Source organism: Capra hircus, chromosome 13 (genome assembly GCF_001704415.2).
Source record: "Capra hircus breed San Clemente chromosome 13, ASM170441v1, whole genome shotgun sequence".
In the NCBI taxonomy this organism is placed as follows: Eukaryota; Metazoa; Chordata; class Mammalia; order Artiodactyla; family Bovidae; genus Capra; species Capra hircus.
Window position 1 is genome coordinate 57,854,294 of NC_030820.1, and position 23,120 is coordinate 57,877,413.

The 23,120-nt window shown below is 53.1% G+C and overlaps 1 protein-coding gene across 3 annotated transcripts; it reads left to right on the top strand.

The window, feature by feature from the left end:
- ZBP1 (Z-DNA binding protein 1) lies at positions 4,131-14,259 on the top strand. Of its 3 annotated transcripts, none has more exons than XM_005688313.3 (8): positions 4,131-4,371; positions 6,894-7,103; positions 7,854-7,919; positions 8,320-8,493; positions 9,615-9,776; positions 10,909-11,112; positions 12,123-12,335; positions 13,618-14,259. In XM_005688313.3, the coding sequence occupies exons 1-8, from the start codon at positions 4,269-4,271 to the stop codon at positions 13,767-13,769; spliced, it is 1,284 nt and encodes a 427-aa protein (XP_005688370.2). In that variant the 5' UTR covers positions 4,131-4,268; the 3' UTR covers positions 13,770-14,259. The 3 variants fall into 3 exon arrangements, with proteins under 3 accessions (XP_005688370.2, XP_017913117.1, XP_013824252.2); XM_013968798.2 differs by having other exon boundaries at positions 4,265-4,371; positions 4,451-7,103; XM_018057628.1 differs by having other exon boundaries at positions 4,239-7,103; positions 9,618-9,776.

A 23,120-nucleotide genomic window follows, 5' to 3' on the forward strand; every position in this document is an offset into this window, starting at 1 on the left:
TCCAAGGGAGAAATCGAAACTCAAAAAAAGTACTGAGGGGGGTTCAGGGCATAGAGCCACGAGATCAGAACCCCGGATCAGAATTCCAAGTCTGTCCAACTCCAGGAGACAGCGATGGCCCAAGGAGCCTCCCTGACCTGTTCCTTGAAGGGCAGTGAATGTAGCCTGGGGAAGATGGCTTTGGGGCAGAACCTTTGGGAGCTGCACAGAAAACCTGCTGCCTCCCGTAGCCCCTGGTCAGATCTTTGCTCCTCACCCTCTACCATAGCTCTTGAGATCTTGTGTAATCTCTGTCTCCCTCTGGCCACCTCTGGTCCTCTGACCTTTGCCCCTGGACAAAGGCAGTAATTATTGTCCCCACTTGGTGCCTTCAGACCTTTCCACTTCCTCCCCCTGAGGTTGAATTCACAGAGAAACCATGATCATAACATTCAGGCTGCCTGGTAGAAAGGAGACTGCGTTTTGCCAACACAATGTGCAGCAAAAATATCTCTCTTTTAAAAGGGAGAAAGAGAGAGAAATTTAAAGACTCAAGATCAGTAACATGTAATTATCATCTGGTTGGGGCGGAGAATTCTAATAGTTTCTAGAAAAACACAAGCAATGAAAAAGGAGTGTGCTTTTCAAGGCAAAAAGGGACCTGGGCTCCAGCAGGCAGTGGCACCATTTTGAAACTCCTGCGGCCTTTGAGGTCCTGCCCAAGCAGAGTAGGGAGCCCCTAGCATCCTCTCCCCCCTTTTGTCTTCCACACTGGACAGGAGTCTCTGAGAGTGTAGGAACTACCTGTGAACTCAGCCTCAGACCTGCTCAATACAGAAGCTCCGCTGAACAGATATATTTCAAAGCATAGAGGAGCTTCTTGCTCCTTTCTTGGGGTGAAAACAGCTTCAAAATGGCAGGGACAGCTAAGTATCTTCTAATATCTTATCCCCTATTTGGAAGTTAATCAATCCCCCAGTTTTAGCTAGGTAGCATGGTAGCCCAGAATAAAGACCTTCTTTCCCAGCCTCCCTCCTGGGCTCTGAGACTGAGGGATGTCAGTGGAATGTCTGTGCAATTCATGAGTGTTCTTAAAGGAGAGACACTTATTCTTCTTCCCTTGCTTCCTTCCTCCTGTAAGGAATGGAGTTGTGATGGCTGGAGCTTGAGCAGCCATCTTAGAACATAAAGCCCACAAATGGCAGAGCAACATAATAGAAGGGGCCTGGGCCTCAACACTATGGTGTTGGGCTACCCACCAGACTGTTACAGGAGAAAGAAAGAAGTTTCTGTATAGTGTGAGTCACTGATATTTCAGTGAAAGACCATCCTTATAGTCAAAATTACCTTGAAATTCTCTGAAGTAGAGAAGAGGAAATACAAGTTAATTAAAACTTTAAAAGTAAGAATCCCATTCAATGTGGTAAGATGTTCACAGCAGGTTCATGGTTTCCATTCCAGGTGTACCATGGAACGCTAAGGAAGGAGGAACCCATCCACATTAAATTGTTTTTTTTACTTCCTCTTTCTCACTTGCTTTTTTTTTTTTTTTTTTTTGCCTAGTGTCTAATCTTGGGCTCTCCTGGCATCTCAGCTCATAATCTGCCTACAATGCAAGAGACCCTGGTTCAATTCCTGGGTCAGAAAGATCCTGTGGAGAAGGGATAAGTCACCCACTCCAGTATTCTTGGGCTTCCCTGGTGGCTCAGACAGTAAAGAATCTGCCTGCAATTCAGGATACCTGGGTTTGATCCCTGGGTTGGGAAGATCCCCTGAAGGAGGGCATGGCAACTCACTCCAGGATTCTTGCCTGGAGAATTCCACGGCAGCCTACAGTCCTACAGTCCTTTGGGTCGCAAAGAGTCAAACACGACTGAGCAACTAAGCACAGCACCATGTCTAATGTTATGGAGATCTATCAGTCACACGGCATTTTCTAAATGAAGCAAATTTTGTAAACACCTACTAAGTGACAGATAAACATGCTTTTTCTTATCTGTTATTTCTGTTTCATAATTAAAACAAGGCTCAGAGAGGAAGTGACACACTGTTAGGGAGAAGAAGGGTTGCAGCTCAGAGGTGGGTGATGGGGAACAGAGCCCTCCAAACGTGTGCATACAGACACAAACCAGAAGCAGCTGACCCTCAGATTGGACTCTAGTGTGACCTGCAAATCCACCAGGTGACCAGGTCTAGGCCCAAGTCGGAGTGTCCACACTAAGGTCAACATGGCTGAGAAGCCAGAATATGGTCAGATGGAGTTGGGGTTATCCTAGGATGGGGGACAAGTGAGAGCCACCCCCGCTAAATCAGAGGAACTGGGCAAGGGGAGCCGAGACTCAGGTTGGTGAGCGGGCGCCACCTAGTGGTCGATCCCGGCGTGGCGCCTCCCAGCCGCCCACAGTGACTCAGCCTGAGCCTGAGCTCAGAAGACACCTGACAATCTCTCCCAATACACCCAATTAATCCTCATTTAAAATTAACGTTGTCAACGCACATAGAGACACACGTTTCTTCTGTTTTACATTAAAAAGGAGCACAAATATCGTTGCGGCTTCCTATTTTTATTGAGTTGTCCAACACTTCACCTCTGGTTCAAGTGAAGTCCTCTAGGACTTCCAGCCCTGCCTCCCAAGATGGGGACTTACTTGGTCTGAGAGTGGACAGGGCATCGGGATTTTTCTTGCTTGTTCTGCAAATGTTGCAGGGATAAACCAAGTCTGGCTCCATGCTGGAATGGTTTCTAATTTGCTCTCTGTTGCTTTTGTTATTATAATCACCCATAATGGCCTGCCTCAGAATCCTGCCCCCTCTGCCTGACTGCTAAACTAGAGTGCCTTTGTTCAGAACCCTGCCCACCTGTAGATGGCAGGAAGGAAGAAATGAACACATCCCCTGCCTGAGGCTCGCCATTCGAGATGTTCGCAAGATTAATGGCCTTTTTACTTTGTTTCCTCATCTCCCTCCACCTCTGATCTGTGAAAGAACCTGGCATCCAGACCCCATAAGATGGTTATTTTAAGACAATAGTATGCCATCTTCTCGGTCAGCTGGCTCTCCAAATAAAGTTGTATTTCCTGCCTCAACACCTCGTCTCTGATTTGTTTGCCTGTTGTGCAGTGAGCCGGGAGAACTTGGACTCGGGAACACAAAGATAACTTTGAGATAAGCCTTCGGGGCCCTTTCCATGGCTGTACTTATTCCCAAGTGCCTCCCTTTGCAGAAATGCTGCGGATGGTGTTCCCCTGGGAGCCCGGGACTGGCACCTACTCCTTGGCCTCAGCTGAGACCCTGAGCCCTTGACCCTCTGGGCTGCCTCGCACAAAGCCCTTCACCTCTGTTGGCCTCAGTTTCCCCTTCCGTCACCTGGACTGAGCAGGGTCTCTGAACAGTTTGGGGAGGTCAATGGCCCCTGTAAGAATTTTCAGAAGCGATGGGTCTTTTTTTCCAGAACCAGGTCAGTGGGTGCCCAGCTATGCTCATGGCTGTAGAGGTGCCTGAATTAACCCTTTTAGTCCTCGCCACCACCTCTTGAGGTCACTCCTTTTATTAGCTCATTTCATAGATGGGAAAACTAAGACATAAATAGGTAAAATAACCTGTCCAAGGTCCCGCAGCCAGTAAATGGTGGGGCTGAGTTAGAACCTGAGCATCTCTGTGATCTTGGACAAGCGGCCTCATTGACCTGAGCCTCAGTTTCCTGAGAAAAGAGACCCTAACTAGATCCTAACCTGTAGATGAGTCAGGGGCACATGAGGTTGGAAAGTACATAGTAAGTACTCATTAAAGAGTCCTCCTTTTTCTTTTTTTAATTAGAGGATAATTGCTTTTTAATGTTGTGGTCTCTGCTGTACATCAACACTGTCGTTGGTTTGATATGCACACACATATGTGGTTTTGATGATCACAAGCGCTCAGCCACTCACCCACCCAGGTATCTTAGCCTGTGGCTGGGGGAGTGAAGGTGGACAGTGGTGGGAAATCCCCCCAGCCCCAGCAGAAGCTCTGGTCTCCTCCATCTCAGCAGCTCCCTACCAATATCTAGTAGAAGGCCTAACTGTGTCTTGCTCAATTCAGCTTTCGATTTTGTTTCTCTCAAAAACCACACATAAGAGTTTCATTTTCATTTTCTCCAGAGACTGATCAGGTTGGCTGCCTAGGGCCTCATTTCCGGGGTGTGAACAGCTGACAGCTGACAGCTGTCCGGATGAAGCTGGAGTGTCTTCACAGCTGCTAGAAGCACCAGCCTGGCCCACAAGAGTACACACAGCCTTGACCGGACCCACCTTATGCAGGCCCCAGGGTCAGAGCCTGCTGCTCACTCCAAGTCTCCCAGGCTCCCTGCAGCTGCTGCCAGCATGGCCGAGGTCCCTGCTGACCCAGGAGACACAGGTACTTTTTTCCTTCTAAGGACCCGCGGGAGTGCCCGGGCGGGACTTAACTTTTCTTCTGGTTCCTTTTCTTGGTTCAGATGACAACCACGATAGGCTAATACCTGAAGGCACCACCGTAACAAGAGAGGGAGAGAGCATTGCATCGGGTTCAATCCGTGTGCGTTTTGCAGGAACTCTCAGGGGAAGCCCGCTGAGGTTCCCACCTCACTCCCGAGATCACAGGCAACACAGGTGAAATGACTCAGGCGACCACGGCTGAGCGTGGGGCCTGAACACCTGCCTTCACTTTCGTTTTGAGGAAGGAGGGCAGTTGCTTTGCTTGTATGTGGCTTTCCTCCTGCTGCTGTTCTTTTATTGAATGGCGCACACGAAACTTAACTGGCACTGAACATAGCTGATTCCTAGGGTCCCCACCGAAAGGGTGTGGGCTGGGGGCTGAGGTGCTTTTTGTCTGTCTTTGTTCTGTGATCAGTAACTATCTGAACCTCACCATGATCTGAAGTAGTCATGAATCTCACCATTTCAAAGATGGGTAAATGGAGGTCACACAGCTGGTAGGTGGCAGAGTTTTGGCTCAAACCCAGGAAAATATGCTGTGTCAGGGAGGGGGGTTAACTGGGAGTGGCCCAGAATCCCAGGGTGGGTTCCCAGGTTCCTGTTGTATTTTCCCAAGGAGACTTGTCAGGGGCACTGGGTAACTGAATTTAACTTTCCCAGCAGGTTTTCCTTTTAACTGATGTATCGTTTACACCTCATCCCATTTTGCAATTTCTGGTTCAGCAGCCAGAAGACTCAGTGGGGGAGGCAAGCCCAGCCTTCACTGCATGGACCCCATTTCCTCTTTGGGGTCAGGGGACTGCAGGAGGAGGAAGAGAGATAGGCTCACCCAGGAGCAGGTTTTTCAGGAATCAAAACTCTTTTCAAGGCTAGGCAAAGCATCAGTGGGTGGGACGGGTATGACAGTCTCGGGGGTAGTGTTTAGTGAGTGAAGTTCAGGCTGGGTGACCCCAGGGGTTGTAATGCACATCACCTGCCCCCAGAAGAAAGCAAACATTCCACCCACAAGAGCAAGCCACAGTGCCCAGCGCAGAGCTGGCAAACAGGTCATCCCCTAGTGCTGCCCACTCAGAATCCAGCAAGAACCCAGAAGTCAAAGGGTTGGGCTGCTGCCCTGGGAGGGTAACTTGGTCTTCCCAAGAAAGGCCCTGCTTTGCATTCCCATGGTGTTCCCAGGGGCAGACACTTTCTCTCCCAGCGCCATGCACTGTTGGCTCTGCGCCCACCAGTTCTCTCACTCCCCACAGGGCAGCCGGCTTGGGTTTATGGGAGCCTGCCTGGGAGGAGTAGAGGCTATTTGGAAAGTTCCTCTTTGAGCCTAGAGGCATCCTGCTTAGGACCATTAACTCTGGCAGAGGGGAGGCGGAAACAGAGGCCTTGGAGGAGAGCCCATCCCCTGCCCAGGCCATCTGAGCACACATCTACCCAGTAGTGGACACTCACTCTTTCATCCAGTCCCTCCTCCATCCAAATGCTGTTAATAGTTCGTGAGACCCTACTGCATGCCTGGCCCATGGCTAGACACAGAACCACTACAGTGAACCTGGCAGTCACAGCAGCGGATCCCTGGGGACACTCTGCAGGGGACCCACAGGACCAGCGTCCCACCTGCTCAGGGCACTCAGGACAGCCTTCCAGCATTGGAGTCTGAGTGAGAACTCACACTGGACAGGTGGAGAGGGGGGGAAGAGCATGCCTGGCAAAGGGAATGGCATGCACAAAGGCCCAGGGGTGAGTATGGCTGAAAGGAATTCAAACAGGTTGGCACTTGACGGGCAGTAGAGGGTGGGTAAAGATGAGGCTGGTTCTGCCAGCCAAGAGGAGGGTGGACTGGAGGGAACCTGGACTTGGTGGAACTGCTGTCATCGAGGGGATGCTGACAAGGAGTGGGGAGTGGAGGCAGAGGAAAGGAGAAGGGGTTGAGAGAGTCTCGAGCGGCACCACCAGGACTCCATGGTTGGGCAGCAGGGTGAAAGCTCTGTTTCTGGATGCCTGCTGGGTTTCTGGGGCGGGGGGGGATGAACAGTGACATCGCCCCTGTGGATGGTGAGCCCGAGGAGCAGATTCCGCAGGGCGGGGTGGATGGGGGATGGAGGGCACCAGGGACAGGCCTCACTTCCCCGGCTCCTCTGCTCCGCCCTTACCCTCCTGCATCCTGCCGCCTCCACTCTCCTCTGCTCTGAGGACACCTGAGGGCTGACTGTTCTCATCTGTCCTCCAGTGCTCACACAGGCAGGGGACACTCGGAAGGCCTGGCAGCTCCTCTGGCCACCAGACTGTCCGGCCCAGGTCACTTCTGAGCAGCCCACGCGCCCCTCCCTGAGGACAAGGAGACACTGATGGGTGTCTGCTTCAACCTCTGTTCCTCCGTCTGCCCTAGACCCCTCTCTGGGGGGCGCCTGATGGCCCAGGCTGGGTCGTGGGGACCTCAGTTCTGTCTCTGCCCCTGTCTCCCTCTCCCAGACCTTGAGCAGAGGATTCTGGAGGTGTTGAGGGATGCTGGCTCCCCTGTGAAGACCACCCAACTGTTAAAGAAATTGCAAGTGCCCAAGAAGAAGCTCAACCAGCTCCTCCACAAGATGAAGCAGGAGTCAAAAGGAGTCATGCTCGCAGGCCCTGCGATGTGGTGCTTGGGCGACAGCGGGACCAAAGAAATGGTTCCCACAGAGCGGGGTAACCTGTCACCGCGGGTGGGAGAGGTGGGGGTGCGGGACCCAGCATGAGCGGTCCTGGTAGCGACCAAGCCCAGATTTGGACCTGGGTTCAAGTACGGGCTCTGCCCTTGAGGGTGCATGCCGTCTTCTCACTGCATCCTGATTTCTTTCTCTGGCCAATGGAGGCGAGAGGATTTGATGCAAATGGCTAAGCCCATGCCAGCACATAGTAGATGCTCAGCAAAACTTTAATAATGATGATTATGACATGACCAATGACACAATAATAATTAAGCATCGCATGAGATCTGCTTCTCTGGTTCTGCAGCCCATGGACCTAAACAGCTGACATGTGTCAGGTACTTACAAAAAGCCGTTGCAGGACCAGGGTTGGGGGAGGGGGGCTGAAAGTGAAAGTGTTAGTCACTCAGTCATGTCCAACTCTTTGCGACACCATGGACTGTAGCCCACCAGGCTCTTCTGTCCATGGAATTCTCCAGGCAAGAATATTGGAGTGGGTAGCTGTTCCCTTCTCGAGGGGATCTCCCCAACCTAGGGATTGGACCCAGGTCTCCCATATTTACAGTCTGAGCCACCAGGGAAGCCCAGAAGTGGGTGGGGCAGGATTTGAAGCTAAGTTCCTTTAACTCTAGAATCTGAGTTTGGAGATCCATATACTGGGTCCTCTACAGAGCAGCCCGCCTTTGTCTGGCAGAATCCACATCCCCTCTCCCGTTCCTTCACCCCCTGACCATCTTTCTTTCTCCAGTGGAGAGGCCCCAGCAAGATGCAGTTGCAGTTCCAAAGAAGCCGGGCCCAGAGCTCAGTGAACAGCGTAAGCATCCTGGTTTCATTCAGCGCTGGGTCCCTCTGCCCCCAGACTCTCACGGTCACTCAGGAAGCTACACGTGTCCAGCGACAACCACCCCACCCACTGAAAGGTCCCCACACTGCACACAGTGTTCAGAGGCAAGGCTCTGCCTCTTGGGGAAAGAGGCTAAGTGACTGAGAAATCATTTGTCTGATGAATGGTTAGCATTTGCTGTGCACCTAGTGTGGGCAGGCACTGTCTGGAGCCCCTGGAGAGAATTCCCAACCCCCAGAGCGACCTCCGTGGTGCAGTAATATTATTGTGTCCATTTCACAGATTAGGAAAATGGGCACAGGGGCTGGTAAGCAGGGGAGTAGATCCAGCCTCCAGGGTCCTCTTTAACCACCGGCCTCCCACCTCCCAGAGAAAGAGATCTACCAGTTCCTGGAAGCCCATGGGCCCCATAAAGCCCTGATGATCGCCAAGGCCCTGGGGATGAAGACAGCAAAGGAAGTCAACCCAGACTTGTACGCAATGAGGGACAAGCACCTCCTGGACTTTGACCAGAAATCAAACTCTTGGACAATTTATCAATCAGGTAGGCCCTTACCCTGGACAGGGCAGAGGGCAGAGCTGTGAAGAGAAATTGTAACATGCAGGCCCTGGTCCTTGCCAGGTTCCTGCTAGGAGCTTCCCCACCTTGTCAGAAGCTGGAGTCTTGCTGACCTGTCCCTGGCAGGGGATTCCAGGAGGGAGGGGAATGCTGGTGGAAGTAACCAGGGAGGGTTTCCTGGAGGTGGGGTCCACCCCTGACTGTATCAACCTTGGGACACAGGTCTCAGTCTGAATTTGCTAACAGTTTTCTGTAAGCATTTTGCCCAACTTGGAGTTTTAAAGGTGCTGAAGGAGTTGGCTAGGCTGGGCTTACATACCCACAGGTGGAGTCCCAGAACTGACTTAGGCATTACAAACAGCAGGCCTAAGGCCTAGAGCCTCCAGTACTTTTAGGGGGTCACCAAATGCTCCAATTTCTCTTTAAATTAGAAGAAAAAATGGATATCATAGTAAGAATGAATAGCTAATAATTCCAGCTGAGTTATATTTGCCTTTATCCCAATACAGTCACTAAATGCAATTTTAAATGCTCACAAAGACACAAGAGCCAAGTGCCCATGAAGGTGGGAATGTGGCCCTTTGTGTGGAACCCACGTGGAGCTGACACCCTTGCTTAAGGCACCCAAGGAGGGCCTCAGCTTCTTAAATGCTAGATGTTAAACAGTGGTGACTACTCCAAATTCTTAAAAATGCCTTGTGAACCAAACAAAGCTTTTCCCATGGTTAGAAGCAGCCCGTGGGCAGCTCCCTAAAGGGAGAGAGGAAAGGTCCCTAAAGGAAAGCAGAGGTTAGGGCTGTGGTTTCCTCGCAGTGGGAGGGGGCAGAGGGTGCAAGCAGCAAGGCACCTGCTGCCCTCCCGTGGTGGCAGAGGACACATGGGTAGGGTGGCCTGTGGGACAAAGTACAAGCTTACCTGCAGTGTTTGGTAAACACTCTGGCTCCTGGGGCCCACTTGGGCCCACTGACTCAGAACCCCAGGGTGGGCCTCTGGGAATTCGTGTTTTAACCAGCCCCCTCCAGGAGATTCTGGTGCTCTGGACTAGTATTTGGAACTTCCGACCCCTTACAAGGCACAAAGGGATTGAGTGGAATATTATTTTGCAGAAGGTTCTAGAAATCAGTCCACCCCAGTTATTTACCAGCAAAATCCAATCAACATGATCTGTCAGAAGGGACCAAACAGCCACATTTCCATCCAGAACTGTGAAGATATCCAGATTGGACACGGGAATCTCCTAGTGAGACAAATGGGATCTGGGGAAGACGGTGAGTCCTCTGAGATGCCTAGGAGAGGGGTCCTGTCCATCTGGGTGGGGTGAGGAGCCGGGGGTGCACGTCTCCAGGGAGAAAGGGCAGCTATCAGATTTCCAAGGTCCTTTCTGGCTTTCCCCAAAATCAGGCTGTCTCTCCTTGTGCCTGGATCAAACCCTTCCTGCACTCCCTTTGCTCTGCCATCTTTCGCCACATCTTCCACAAGAAACAACTTCCTTCACTCTCTCTTACTAAGATGTCACGAGGTATCGTTGTAACATGTGTTTGTTCCAAGACACTGCTTCTTCCCTGGTGTTAACATTTCATAAACTGGGATCCCTCTTACTGGGTGCATCCTAGCTTTGATGGAATAACAGTAAGCAAGTGAGTACCTACTCCGTGCCAGGCACTGTGGGGAGAGGGGACAGGGCCACCCCTCAGTCCAGCTACGGGACATGAGTGAAAGCATTGACCCCAAACTTGGGATACCCCCTTGACCTCGAGAGAGAGCCCTTCCCCGCTCTGGGCCACAGTTTCCCTAACTGTGAAATGAGGAACTTTGTTCTAGAATCTAAATCAACCTTTCCCCACCTTCAGTCCTCTGAGCTCCACCTTCCATAATTTTGGCTGAGTCCCTGGCTAACTGTTTACTCAGTGTTGCTAAATGGTTTACCTTTTATTCTACTCAAATTCACTTTAAAGTAAACTTTTACAGCATTACCTTGAAAACCACAAAGGTCACCATGAAAATAAATGCTGAGAAAATAAAACAATGTCAGAGTCCCTGAGGGCTCTGGGTCAACACCAAGTTCACCCCCAAGGAGACTTTTTCCCAATAGGCCCAGAGGGGTAAGAATGGCTAGGAACAGAGGGCATGCTCATTATTTGGGTTTTCAATGCCCCATTGACACCCCAGGCATCCCAGTTATAAAACCCTGGAAACCCACGCTAACTGTTCTGCCGATCCACCTGCTCTTCAATTCAGAGCCTAAAGTAATCATTCCCAGTCTGCTGGTGTCGAGAAAGCATTCACAGTCCTGTCTCCTCTGTCTGGCTAGGATTTATCTGTGTGCATAGTGGGGAGGGGGTGGGAAGAGCGGTAGCCGAGGGTGGGGGTTAAGGGTCATGTTTCCATGTCCTCTACCAGGCTCCACAGCTCCCTGCTACCTCCCTCCAATGGCTTCTGCTGATCCCTCAACTCTGGATTCCCTGGCTGGATCCAGGGGGCCCCAGGACATCCGGATGGAGAAGTCTGTGCTCAGGCGAGTTCAGATGGGACATGGCAATGAGATGCGACTTCACAGCAACCCAGCCAAGGGCTCTGCCTGCGGCGCCTTTGACAGCCCCCCAGGTAATGAGACAATGGGCTGCCATCCTGCCCCCACCCCACCCCACCTGGCCTCCTCAATACATGGGACTTGAGCCAGTCCTTGTGGTGAGAGAGGCATAATGGGAAATTCTTTCCATCCCACCAAGAGGCTGTCCACAGAGTAGAGCAAGGGGGTCTGGCAGAGTTAACACAAGGATTCCCATTCCTGCTACTCACCTAGGAAACCTCGATGTCCTCATCTCTACAATGGGCAGGGATCATTTCCTGGGCCAGATGAAGCAGAGACAAAGGAGATGGCTGGGCTGGAAAGGCATCTAAGGAGCCATCTAGGTGCTGTTGACCAGAGGGCTGAGGCGATGTCCTCACTGGCACTGGGCATCCAGAGACAGGCTGGGGGAGATGCAGCAGACAGGCCTAGGAGAGGAGGAGCCCCAGGGATGCCAGGGCACAAGTTTCCAGAAGAGAAGAGGCTATAAGATCAAGGGAGCGTCACGGGGTCTGGCAGCAAGGGGTCTGCGGTGAGCTGAGGGGCCAGAAGGAGCGAGGGCAGTGGAAGAAGGGAGACAGAGCGTGTCCAGCTCTCTTTTGAAGTTTGGCAGGGGAGGCAGGAGCAAGATGGCAGGGGCTGGGGACTGGGCCGGGGGCCACGTGAAGATTCTAACTGAAGATGGAGATGGTGTTCCAGAGCTGCCAGAAGGCAGGCAGCAGAGGGGCAGGGACAGGGGTCCACAAGGGCAGTGGCTGAGTGCCTGGGGAGGCACAGAGGACCAGGTCAGTGGGGACGGGCAGCAGGAGGGGAGCTCAAGCTGGCAGCCCCAGGGGCCGAGAGAGCTGGCAGCCCAGGCACGTACATGCAGAGTCAGCACGTGAGGCCGCGTGTCTGCCAACAACAGAGCACGGCATGGACCACTGCAGGGAGGCTCCAGGAGGATGGTCAGCTGTGGAGGACCTGGGAGCCATGTTGGAGGTCAGGCCTGCTGTCCAGCTGCTCACACCCCCTCCCCGAATCCCTTTCTATGACCAACCTGCAGCCTCTGTCCTGGGTACCAGCCCAGAAGCTTCCATCGAAATTCAAATCCCTGAACCAGGACCTCCGTCCGAAGGGGTCACGTCCCAGAGAATCCACATTCGCTCCTGCTTCCTCGAGGACACCACCGTCGGCAACAGCAACAGGATGATGGTCCACCCGGGGGCAGCTGATGTCAAGAGAGTCCAAAGGCCTGGGGAAACAGGAGGGGATGCAGGTGAGCCTGGGGCAGGGCGGGGCCCCCATGCTCTCTCTCTCATTCACTCAACAGTCCTGAATCTCCCGTTTCCTGGAGTCGGGGAGGCAGGAGAGTCGTGGCAGAAGTGGAGAACACCTAACCCATCACTCAGCTGGGAGCCTCTGCTTCCCCATCTATCAGTTGAGGGTTAGAGGAGCCCATGGCTCCTGGGCTGTGGGGAGGATTGGATGCGCTCCACTCACTGCTGCCGCACCTGGACCAGACCAGTGACACGTTTGTGGGGCCTGGTGCGGCAAGAAAAAGCAAGGCTCCTTGTTCAAAATTTAGGAAGAATTTCAAGACAAAGACAGGAAAGCAGTAAGCCGAACACAGGCCCATCTGAAGGGCCTGTGTGACCACCCAAGCCACATGCCATGAGGCTGGGCTGCCTTGGAACCTTCTGGAACATGATCGTTCCTCTACTCTTGGTCACCCAGCTCACTAATTCTTCCCCATGAATAATGCTGTAGCCACCTTACGCTTCTCCCACGTCTTCAGTTGTTAGGAAGAAGTCATTCATTCATTCACCCACTTTGGCCCCACTCCTGCACGCAAACCCTCCCCGTCCTTGGAAATACAGCTAAGAGCACAAAGAGACAAATACATCCCACTCATGAGATAAGAGTCCAGTAGCAAGTAGAGACTAGCCTTATGAGACCAGCACTAAAAAGAACTCTAAAACGGGAGGCGGCAGGTAGGCAGCAGTGTGACCTAGTAGATGTGCCTTAGCCAGGCCAACAGAGACCCTCAGGATGAGGTGGCATCTGTGCCCAGGCCTGTAGGAAGGGAGGAACCAGACAAGCATAGATGTGGGAAGAGCACTGCAGGCAGAGGGAACAGCAAGTGCAAAGGCCCTGAGATGGGAACAAGGTCCAGAACCACACACGTGAGCCCAGGGAGCAGAGGGGTGTGATCCAGTGGGCAAGGCTGGGTCTCTCCCTGATGGGAAGCCCAGGAAAAAGGCCTGGGTCTTATCTGAAGTGAGCTGGGGAGGCCTGAGGGGCTGGAGCAGGGGGACAGCATGATGTGGGGCACAATTTAAAAGTCTGATCAAAGGTAATCTGAAATCAAAGGCAGGAAGTGGGAGCACTGGTCTGGGGGAGAAAGGATAGGGCTTTGTAGATGGGGACGTGAGGCCATCCACCCGTGAAGCCTGCACCCCAGGGAGCGGCTTCAGCAACCATGAACCAAGTCACCTCGGTTGTTCAGTTGTTCGTGGGGAGATGGCTGACGTGTTCCTGGGGTCCCTTCTCTTCCCCAGAGCCTCCCCACCGAGATGCACCATCCAGAAGCGAGGTCCCTCCTGTTGGCAGTCGGGCCGACCCCGTCAGCGCTGAGACGCTCATCTCAGAAAACCTGGCAGCTACGACCCTTGAGAGGCATGACTCCGAAAACACAGAAGACACCTGCTGAGTGATGGACCTGAAGAGCCGGTGTCCCCAGAGGGGTGGGACTCAGGGCAAACAGCCTGCAGGCAGACACACAGAAAGAGCCTGGGGGCGGGTGAGCTCTCTGCTGCCATGTTATTTTTTACCTTCTCGCCTCCGGACACATGACCAGTGTGGGTCAGCATTTGGGTTGGACCCGGCATGGTGTGAGGGCTGTGTCGAGGCAGTCTGAGTGCGGCTTGGAATAGTTTCCAGAAAGGAGTGAGTTTATTAAGAACAAAGGCCAGAAGTAAAGTGGGCACTGCAATCACAGTGGGCCGTCAGGTCCCGACAGGCCTGAGCAGCTGCTGTCCAAGTGCTGTCCCCTCCCTATGTTGTGGCCAGGTTTGTCCTGCTCTGTCCGGGTCTGGTCTCTTGATGGCTGCTCTGCTTCCTGTCACCAGGCTCAGTTCCTCCGGCCACCCCTGCCCCTACCATCTATCCCCGCTGTGTGACCCCTCAGCCTGATGGGCAGAGACTGCTCTGGTTGGGGCCATGGGGTGGTGGGGGGTGGGTCAGAGGGCAAAGCTGGCACCCACAGCATGTGGACAGGAAGAGAAGCCAGGGGGCAGACACTGGGGTCTGGAAGCTAGACTCGGCCTGAACGGTGCTGGCTCCGCACCCCGTGGGGCCTCCTCCGGCTGCTGAGATGTCTGCGAGCCATGCTAGAGGGGGCATCTGGGTGGGCCCAAGCTGGATCTCCAGCCAGGGAGGGCAGGGATAGGGCCTGATCATGCCTGAAGACCTAGGGTGGGGGTGGGGCTGGGCTGGAGGCGCCCTGTGACATATTGTGCTTTTCCCGTGTGCTCTGTGTGTGTCTGGGCTGTGCCTGGGGTCTCACAAATAAAGTCTTGTGGCAGCAGTGGGGAAAAATAAAAAGGACTTGCCTGGCTGGTGCTGGCTTCCCACCCTTCGGCTCCTGAGAAGTGTAGCCATTCCCTTCTCCAGGGGATCTTCCCAATCCAGGGATCGAATCCAGGTCTCCCACATTGCAGGCGGATTCTTTACCAGCTGAGCCACAAAGGAAGCCAAAGAATATTGCAGTGGGTAGCGTATCCTTTCTCCAGCGGATCTTCCAGAACCCAGGAATTGAACTGGGGTCTCCTGCATTTCTGCTGCTGCTACTGCTAAGTTGCTTCAGTCATGTCCGACTCTGTGTGACCCCAGAGAAGGCAGCCCACCAGGCTCCACCATCCCTGGGATTCTCCAGGCAAGAATACTGGAGTGGGTTGCCATTTCCTTCTCCAATGCATGAAAGTGAAAAGTGAAAGTGAAGTCGCTCAGTCATGTCCAACTCCTAGTGACCCCATGGACTACAGCCTACCAGGCTCCTCCGTCCACGGGATTTTCCAGGCAAGAGTACTGGAGTGGGGGGCCATCGCCTTCTCCATTGAGAACAAACAGCAGAGATAAAGTGACTGCTGCGAGTACAGCGGGCCGACAGCTCCCGACAGGCCAAGGAGAGCTGACAGTTTTTGCGGGTTAATAACCGATTTTTACAGCCTCAAGACAAAGAAAATTCCTGCTGGATGGTTTTCACCAGGTAATTGCTTGGGATGCTATATGGTATTTACTGGAGTGGGCATCTTTGCCTAGCTGGGAGTCAGGAAACTTGTTAATGATGATCGGGGGCTTCTCGCAAAGTTACAAAAGGGCTCAGTCAGCTTCGGAGGTGACCTTGGTTCTGGGCTCTGCTTCTGTGGCCTTGGGGACAGGACTCAAGAGACAGGGCCTCTGGCGGCCAGGAGCAGCCTGCCAGGGGGCGCCTTCCTGGGTCTACCGTACATTAGGACCACCCACTCTTTGCTCTCCATATAAGACTTGACTTCCTCAGTGCCCATCGTGGCCCCCTGATAGTTTTACCAACTGACCTTTCTAGAAGCCTTGAAGGCTAGGGATGGGTCATTCCCTAATGTTACCAGAAAAGGGAAAACTCCCAAATCATCAACTCAATGGGTATGAGTTTGGGTAAACTCCGGGAGAGAGTGAAGGACAGGGAAACCATGGGGCTGCAAAGAGTCAGACATGACTGAGTGGCTGAACAACAAGACAGATGAGAACCTCAGAAGCCAGCTACATCTTCTCCGGCACTAGCCGGGTGAACTCACTAGGCACAGAGGCCCTGTCTTTTCGCTCTTGAACCTCCAGTAGATGGAGGCCCCCTGCCTCCCACCACTCTGACCACCTCCTGAGTACCACGCCTTCGGGCTGCAGAGACAGGAAGACCCAGCCCCTGCCCTCAGGGAGCAGCTCACAGTCAGCAGAAGAGGCAGCCCAGGCCTGGGCAGTGAGTCCTGAGCAGGAATGACCACGTGGAATAAAGGGGGGCAGAACAGGGCCCCAGACACCATCTGCAGGGCCAGGAGGCTTTGAAGGAGATAGCTCTGGAACTCATTCTTCAGCACCTGGCAGAAGGAGGGGGTTGGGAAGGGAATGATGCTCTAGGCGAGGGCTCAGCCTGAGCAAAGGCATGATGCTCAGAACAAGATGACTTAGTCGGAGCAGCACAGCAGTGTGGGTGTCGCTGAAAAACCCAGTGCAAAGAGAAAACACCTGGAAGATCGGCTGGAGAGGAATCTGGACTTGATGCTGAGCTCTGAGCAAGCACCGCTCCACCTGCACAAATATTCAGGGAGAACAAGGAAGTTGGCTTCATTACAAGGAAGGCAGGGTTTTGCCTGGTGAACTGGAATGGCCCTGTCTACAAGGGGACAAAGTTATCTCGACCACCCCTGTGACCTAGGGCCCCCAAATCATTCCTGCCTGGGATAACCAGTTTGCAAACATGTCACCAGGATGTCAGGGGCATGAAATCAGGTTTGGCTCCTTGCTCTGGCATTGTCTTCCCTCTGCGGTGAGCTGAAAACTAAGTGCTTGCCTCAAAGTTTGCCCGGCGTCTGTGGTTAACCAGGCCTGTATCGGCGGGTGATCAAAATCATCTCAGAGCTCAACTTCAGCTCCCACCTGCAGCCCAAGGCAGAGCACTCAATTTTCCTATGAGATTTCACCTCTCTGTGCGATTCATTTGGGGTAAACACGCTGACAAAGCATTGTTGGCAGTTAATTGGGGCTGGAGGTGAAGGTCAAAGCTGGTCTCTTCAGGAATGAAATTAACTAGCTACCATTAATACAAAGAATGATTAAGTCCATCTATCCCCCAGCCTTTTGCTCTCACTAGCTCATCCATCGCCCCAGCTTCTTCAGTGATTCACGTGCACACAGAACTTGAAGCCTCTGGAGTGGGATAGGGTGAGCGTTGGGATGGGGACGGAAGAATTTCCTACTTGAGTTAAAAGTGATTTTCCAAAATCACCATGACCTGCTCACAAACACAATTCTATTTTCCTTCTTTTTAAAAAAATTTTATTAGAGTATAGTTGATTTTCAATGTTGTGTCAGTTTCTGCTGTACAGCAAAGTGAATCAGTTATCCATAAACACATATCCACTCTTTTTTAGAATATTTTCCCATATAGGTCATTAAAATATATTGGGTAGAGTTCCCTGTGCTATACGGTAGGTTCTTTTTAGTTATCTATTTTATGTATGAAGTGAAGTGAAGTGAAGTCACTCAGTCGTGTCCGACTCTTTGCGACCCCATGGACTGTAGCCTACCGGGCTCCTCCCTCCATGGGATTCTCCAGGCAAGAGTACTGGAGTGGGTTGCCATTTCCTTCTCCACAGGATCTTCCCGACCCAGGGACTGAACCCGGGTCTCCAGCATTCCAGGCAGATGCTTTAACCTCTGAGCCACCAGGCATTTGTAAATCTCAGCCTCCCAATTCATTTCTTCCCCACCCTCCTTACTCCCTGGTAACCACTAGCTTGTTCTCTACATTTGTAACTCTATTTCTGTTTTGTGGATAAGTTCATTTGGTCCCTTCTTTTGGAGCGCACGTATAAGCGATGTTATATATTTGTCTTTTTCTGTCTTTCTTATTTCACTCAGTATGACAAACCATGGTCCATCCATGTTATTGCGAATGGCATTATTTTGCTGAGTAATATTCCGCTGCATACATGGTTAAGTAATATTCCACTGTACATATGTACCACACCACCTGTATCCATTCCCGTATCAGTGGACATTTACGTTGCATCTAATTCCTGGCTACTGTAAACAGTGCTGCAATGAACGTTAGGGTGCGTGTATCCTTTCGGATCTTGTTTTTCTCCAGATACCTGCCCAGGAATGGGATCGTGGGGTCAAACGGTAGCTCTAGTTTTAGTTTTGAAAGGAAACAGTGGTATGTGCCGTGGTCGGTGCAGGGGTGGCTACCCCATCTGGACACTTTGTTGTCTCGGGGCAGGGGGAGCAGATTCCCGTTGCTGCTGTAACAAACTGCCGCGTGTGAGGGGTTTAAAACAACACAAACTCAGCATCTGGTCCTGGAGGCAGACTGAGTGAAAGTCAGGCGTGAGCAAAGCCGGTTCCTCTGGAGATTCGGCAGAGAACCGTTCTCATGCCTTTCCCAGCTTCCAGGGGCACCTGCTCTCCTGGCTCACGGCCCCTCCCTCTGTCCCCAAATTGAGCAGCATCACATGTTCGATTCTGTCCTCTCCCTCCTCTTTCCGCCTCTTCTAAGAACCCTTGTGATTACTGTCTGCCCATCCAGGATAATGTCCCCTCAAGGTCCTTTATCCCCTCCACACACTGGGTATCATGCACAGTGCTTCTCAGCTCTCAGAGCATCTAACAAATGCTGAGTCCCACTCCACCCCAAATCGACTGATGACAGTCTCTGGGAGAGAGGCCTGGGCTGGGGTGTGTTTTTTAAAGCTCCTCTGTGATCCCAAAGAGCCCCCTGGGGGCTGAGATATCCCTGCCAGTTGGACATACCCAGGACACCAACAGACCACAGCTGTTAGGACCCTAGAAATCCCTCACCCAGCATCACCTTCTAGCTGGTGGCAGGAGAGCATCTAGAGGTAGAAGAACCCCAAGCCACGTCCCAGCCAGGTTCAGGGTCCCAGGTCCCAGGTGGCCTCAGCCTGGGCTGTGGAGGATTCGGGTTCAGCCTCTCACTGCTTTGGTTTGAGCGCCACCTGCTGGCGACGAACAACTTGGCCACTGGCCCGCTGCAGCCCCCACCAGGCTGGGCTTGTGAACTTCCAGGGTCCCAGTCTGGGGAGGGGGTGGGCTGGGACCGTTCCCTCCCATTAAAATGGCCAGACTTACATCTGGGGCTCTGCCTCACAACCTAAACTTGTCCACAGACCCCAGATTAAGTCCCTGCACTGCCCTCCCTTCCCCCAGTTGCCAGCACTCCAAAATCAACAACCCAGTGCCCACAAAAGCTGATTCTCTTTCCTCAAGAAGAATACCCCTATAAGCTTTGGGACCGACCCCCACCCACCGGAAGACTCAAGCCCAACTTCTGCAGGAATCCCAGGGACCTGGTCCACAGCATCACAGCCCTGAGTCCTGACATTTGTGGAACCTGACGTTTGTGGAACTCCTACTTGTACTAACTCACTTCATCCTTCCATCCAGCCTGTGAAGAAAGGGATTCTCATCCCATTTCACATGGTGGGAATACTGAGTCACAGAGAGGTTAAGCTACTTGCCCATGGTCACACAGCCAGCATCCAAGCCAGGGGACAAAGTGGGTGAAAACAGCCTCTCGGGGTGTAAAAGAAAACCTCTGTACATGGAAGGCCCACATGCTTGGGCAGTGCCTTGGTCTGGGAGGTGGGGGTGGCTCCCACCTTCCCCCACCTGAGTGCAGTCAGCCACCTGTCCTCAGGCAGGCCCACCACGCAGGTGAATGCCCCCCTGTCTCTGCAACAGTATAGGGCTGAAGGGAACAAGCTCAGGGCCACTCTGTTTCTAAGTTCAGCCACTCCCTTTCCTGCTGGGTGATTTGGGGCAGATGTCTAGTCTGTCTGGCCTCAGATTCCATATGTGTGAAATGGGCTAATCATGGCTCTTCCTTCACAAGATGGTTTGCAGGATGAACTCAGTGTCTGGTTCTTAGGAACCAGGAGCCCCTGTATCAGCGCTGTTGATAAGTGTGGCCCTCCCACATGGCCCCCTAAGCGACCCACATCTCAGAGGCTGCCCCTTTCCATGTTGCCCCCGCCAGGCCCCCATCCTCCTCCGAATCCTGTATAGCCCCTGGTTTTACTCCAACGTCAGTGTGGATAGGATGGTCAGAAGCTGCACCACCCCTAGCAAGCCCCGTCAGGCCCAGCAGGCAGAAGCTTCACCCTCTGGGCTGTGACTCACCCTGAGTGGTCTACCACCTAGGGCCTCAGCATCTCAACTCCGAAGTGCACACACAGCTCAGTGCCCAGGACAGAAGGGGTGCCCCTCCCGACAGGGAAGCCCCCTCCCACAGGCACGCACACACACCCACACCCACACCCACATACCTCTGGGCAACATCACTGCCTCCTGCCTACCCAGGGGCAGCCAGGCCTGGGACCATCAGGGCTCATATTCTTAGCAGAGGCTTGGCCCTGGAAATGCTGTACAGTCTTTCTGAGCTTCAGGCTCCCCATCTGCAAAGCAGAGGGTTAACACATGCTCCGTGGCAGCGTCCAGTGTGCAGTGAGCATTCCATGGACATCTGTGGATGTGGCTGCTGTGATCCTGTGCTCACACCTTCCCACACAGCCATGGCCACAGTGACAACAAACGGTGAGCCTAAGCTGCTGTGACTTAATGCCATCTGCTGCTCAGGCCCATCCTAGGAGGTATCCCAACCCCATCTGCAGAGGACGAGAGCAGGCCAGGCCTCATCCCATAGCCTATGACTCTGCGTTTGAATGCTGAGCTGTCCCTCCACACAGACATCACCTGTTCAGCCCTCACACCAGCCCTAAGAAGTGCACAAAGAGATTTTGCCCATTTCACAGATAAGGAAACTGAGGCCCAGGGAAGCAAAATCAAATCTTGGTCTGACCAGCCCCCATGGTGGTTCAGGACCTTCCAACTATAGGCAGAGCCTGGGGCAGGTCATGGGGTGACTCATAGCTGACGCTAGGAGGCTGGGTGGGCCTGGTCCCCAGAGCCAGGAGGTGTGTGTCCAAATGTGGATTTGTCAAAACTCCCTTCTCATCACAGAGCCGAGGGCTTTGAAGTTTCAATTTTCCGCAAGGGATGAGAAACTCTGGAAAACTCACTTTGTTCTAATAAATCCAACCTACAGTGCTCAGCCAGCCTGAATCACCCCCTGGCCACACCCAGAGGGCATATGCAGCTGCTCAGATTACGTTGTGAAAGAACCTTCAGTGACACGGAAGGAGACCCAGCATCTCAAGGTGTGTGGGGACAGTCCCGGCAGGTCCCGGAGCTCCGTGTCGGGGTGATGCACTTTTTGGGTAAGAAGTGTCTGGGTGCGTGGGAAAGAGACAGAATAGTCAGCGTGTGTGCACGTGAAGAAAGGCTCTCCTTGGCTGAAGCTCCCGGTGCTTGGCTTCTTTCTGCTTTACCTGGGTCTTTGGTGTTACCTGCAGGGCGAGTGCAATAATTGGGTAACTATAAACATGGGCTTCCCAAGTGGTGCTAGAGGTTGAGAATCTGCCTGCAGTGCAGGAGACACAGGAAACACGGGTTCAGTTCCTGAGTTGGAAAGATCCCCTGGAGGAGGGCATGGCAACCCACTCCATTACTCTTGTCTGGAGAATCCCATGGAGAAAGGAGCCTGGCCATAGGTCGCAGACAGCTGGACACGACTGAGGGTCTTACAGAATAGGAAACATTTGTCATAGGGCTTCCTGGGACCCCCCACCCTGTGGGCCCTGACGAGGGCCGTGGCCAGGGCTCTGACCACCAGGTGGCGCCCCTGATCATCTTTTGCAAATTGAGCCCAAGTTTGGAATTAATGGGGCAGTGGGGCAAGTGCTCATGGGATCCAATTTTCTGCCTCTAGTGAGCCCAGGACACCCAGGGTCAGGACTGGGTCCTGAGATCAGGAGCTTCAGACTCTAAGACGTGGGTAGGGGGTCTCTGTGGACTCGCCACACCCAAGTCAGCAGTTCTTCCGCCCTCTGCCCAGAGGTGTGTGTGTCCTCAAAGTGACCTTCAGGTGGCCTTGTGTTCAGTCCCTGCAGGGGCCCCACCTGTCCTGGCCCCTTCCCAGCCCTCACTGACCCCCTCATTCTGGTCGGGGTCACACCCCATGCACGCCTGAAGCCCCACCAGCTCTTGTCTTCAGCTGCCTGTCTCTCTCTGCATCTCTGTCTGATTTCCCCTCTCTACCTCTGTCTGCCTCTCAGCATCTGCTCCTACCACATGAAATCTTACTGTCCAGCAAAGTCCAGGTGTCTGCACAGGCAGACTACCAGACCCCACGCCTGAGAATTCAGGTGAGTAGGTCCGGGTGGACTCTGAAATCAGCATTTCATGCAAATCTCATCAGCCGAGAACACTCCATGGTGAGCTCACTGCTCAAGATCCCTGCCAGCCTGGGCTGCGGATCTGACCTGGCACTGCCGGCCCCGCACCTTCCTCTCCTGACATCCCTCTGTCTCCCTCCCTGGCCTCAAATTGCATAGCCTTTAATTTATCCCAGGCCTCCCACCCCAGGGCCTTTGCACACACACTCCCTCCAGCAGCCTGACTCTGTGTCCTCCTGGCTCGCCTTCCTGGTCTCAGTTCAAATACCTCCTCCTTAGAGAGTCTCCCCCCAACCCCAGGCCCTCCTTGCCACATTCGCTGAGCTATTTCCTTCTAAGCATCCAGAGTGATCTGCCATACTTTATGTGCCTGCTTCTCTCATTACTGTCCCTTCCTGAACCACATTCTCCACTCCACCAGGGTAGAGATCTTGTCTATCAGTTTGTCTGCGATCCTCAGTGTCAAGAACTATATCTGGCTCTCAAATAGGGACACAGTATGTTTGTGATTCATAAATGAATGAGTGAACACCCCCAGGTGACTGATGCCCTGTGAGGGCTGGAACCTGGTCAATTAGCCCACCCTTCCGGGCCTTTGAAGGTCAGGGTTTCACTCCCTGCATTTTCCCCCAGGTGCTCTCCAGACCTGATCACTCCAGTCCAGGGTCACCCTTTCCAGCCCCTAAGCCTTGGCTTAGGCAGTGCCCTCCACCTGGGTGCTCTCTCAACTCTGCCATAGAACTCACTGTTAAGGCCCCACCCAACTTTGGACTCCACCAAGAAGCCTTCCTGGACTGTTCCTTGAGTCAATATTTATCAGTCTGTCCCATAAACCCCACCCTGTGCTTTATGGGTTTCTCAGGGCATTTGCTGTTTTCTCCAGGAGCAGCACCCTCAGGCACCTGGCCTGTATTGACCATCCTCAGACCCCAGTGTGGGTTCCATAGAAATGCTGGCTCCAGGGCCCCTGACGAAGAGGGGCAGGATGAGTGTAG

Coding starts and splice junctions, on each gene's coding strand:
- ZBP1 (XM_013968798.2), top strand. CDS start 6,770: ATGGGTGTCTGCTTCAACCTCTGTTCCTCCGTCTGCCCTAGACCCCTC. Junction 7,920..8,319: donor CCCAGAGCTCAGTGAACAGC/GTAAGCATCCTG, acceptor CCCACCTCCCAG/AGAAAGAGATCTACCAGTTC. Junction 12,336..13,617: donor GGAAACAGGAGGGGATGCAG/GTGAGCCTGGGG, acceptor TCTCTTCCCCAG/AGCCTCCCCACCGAGATGCA.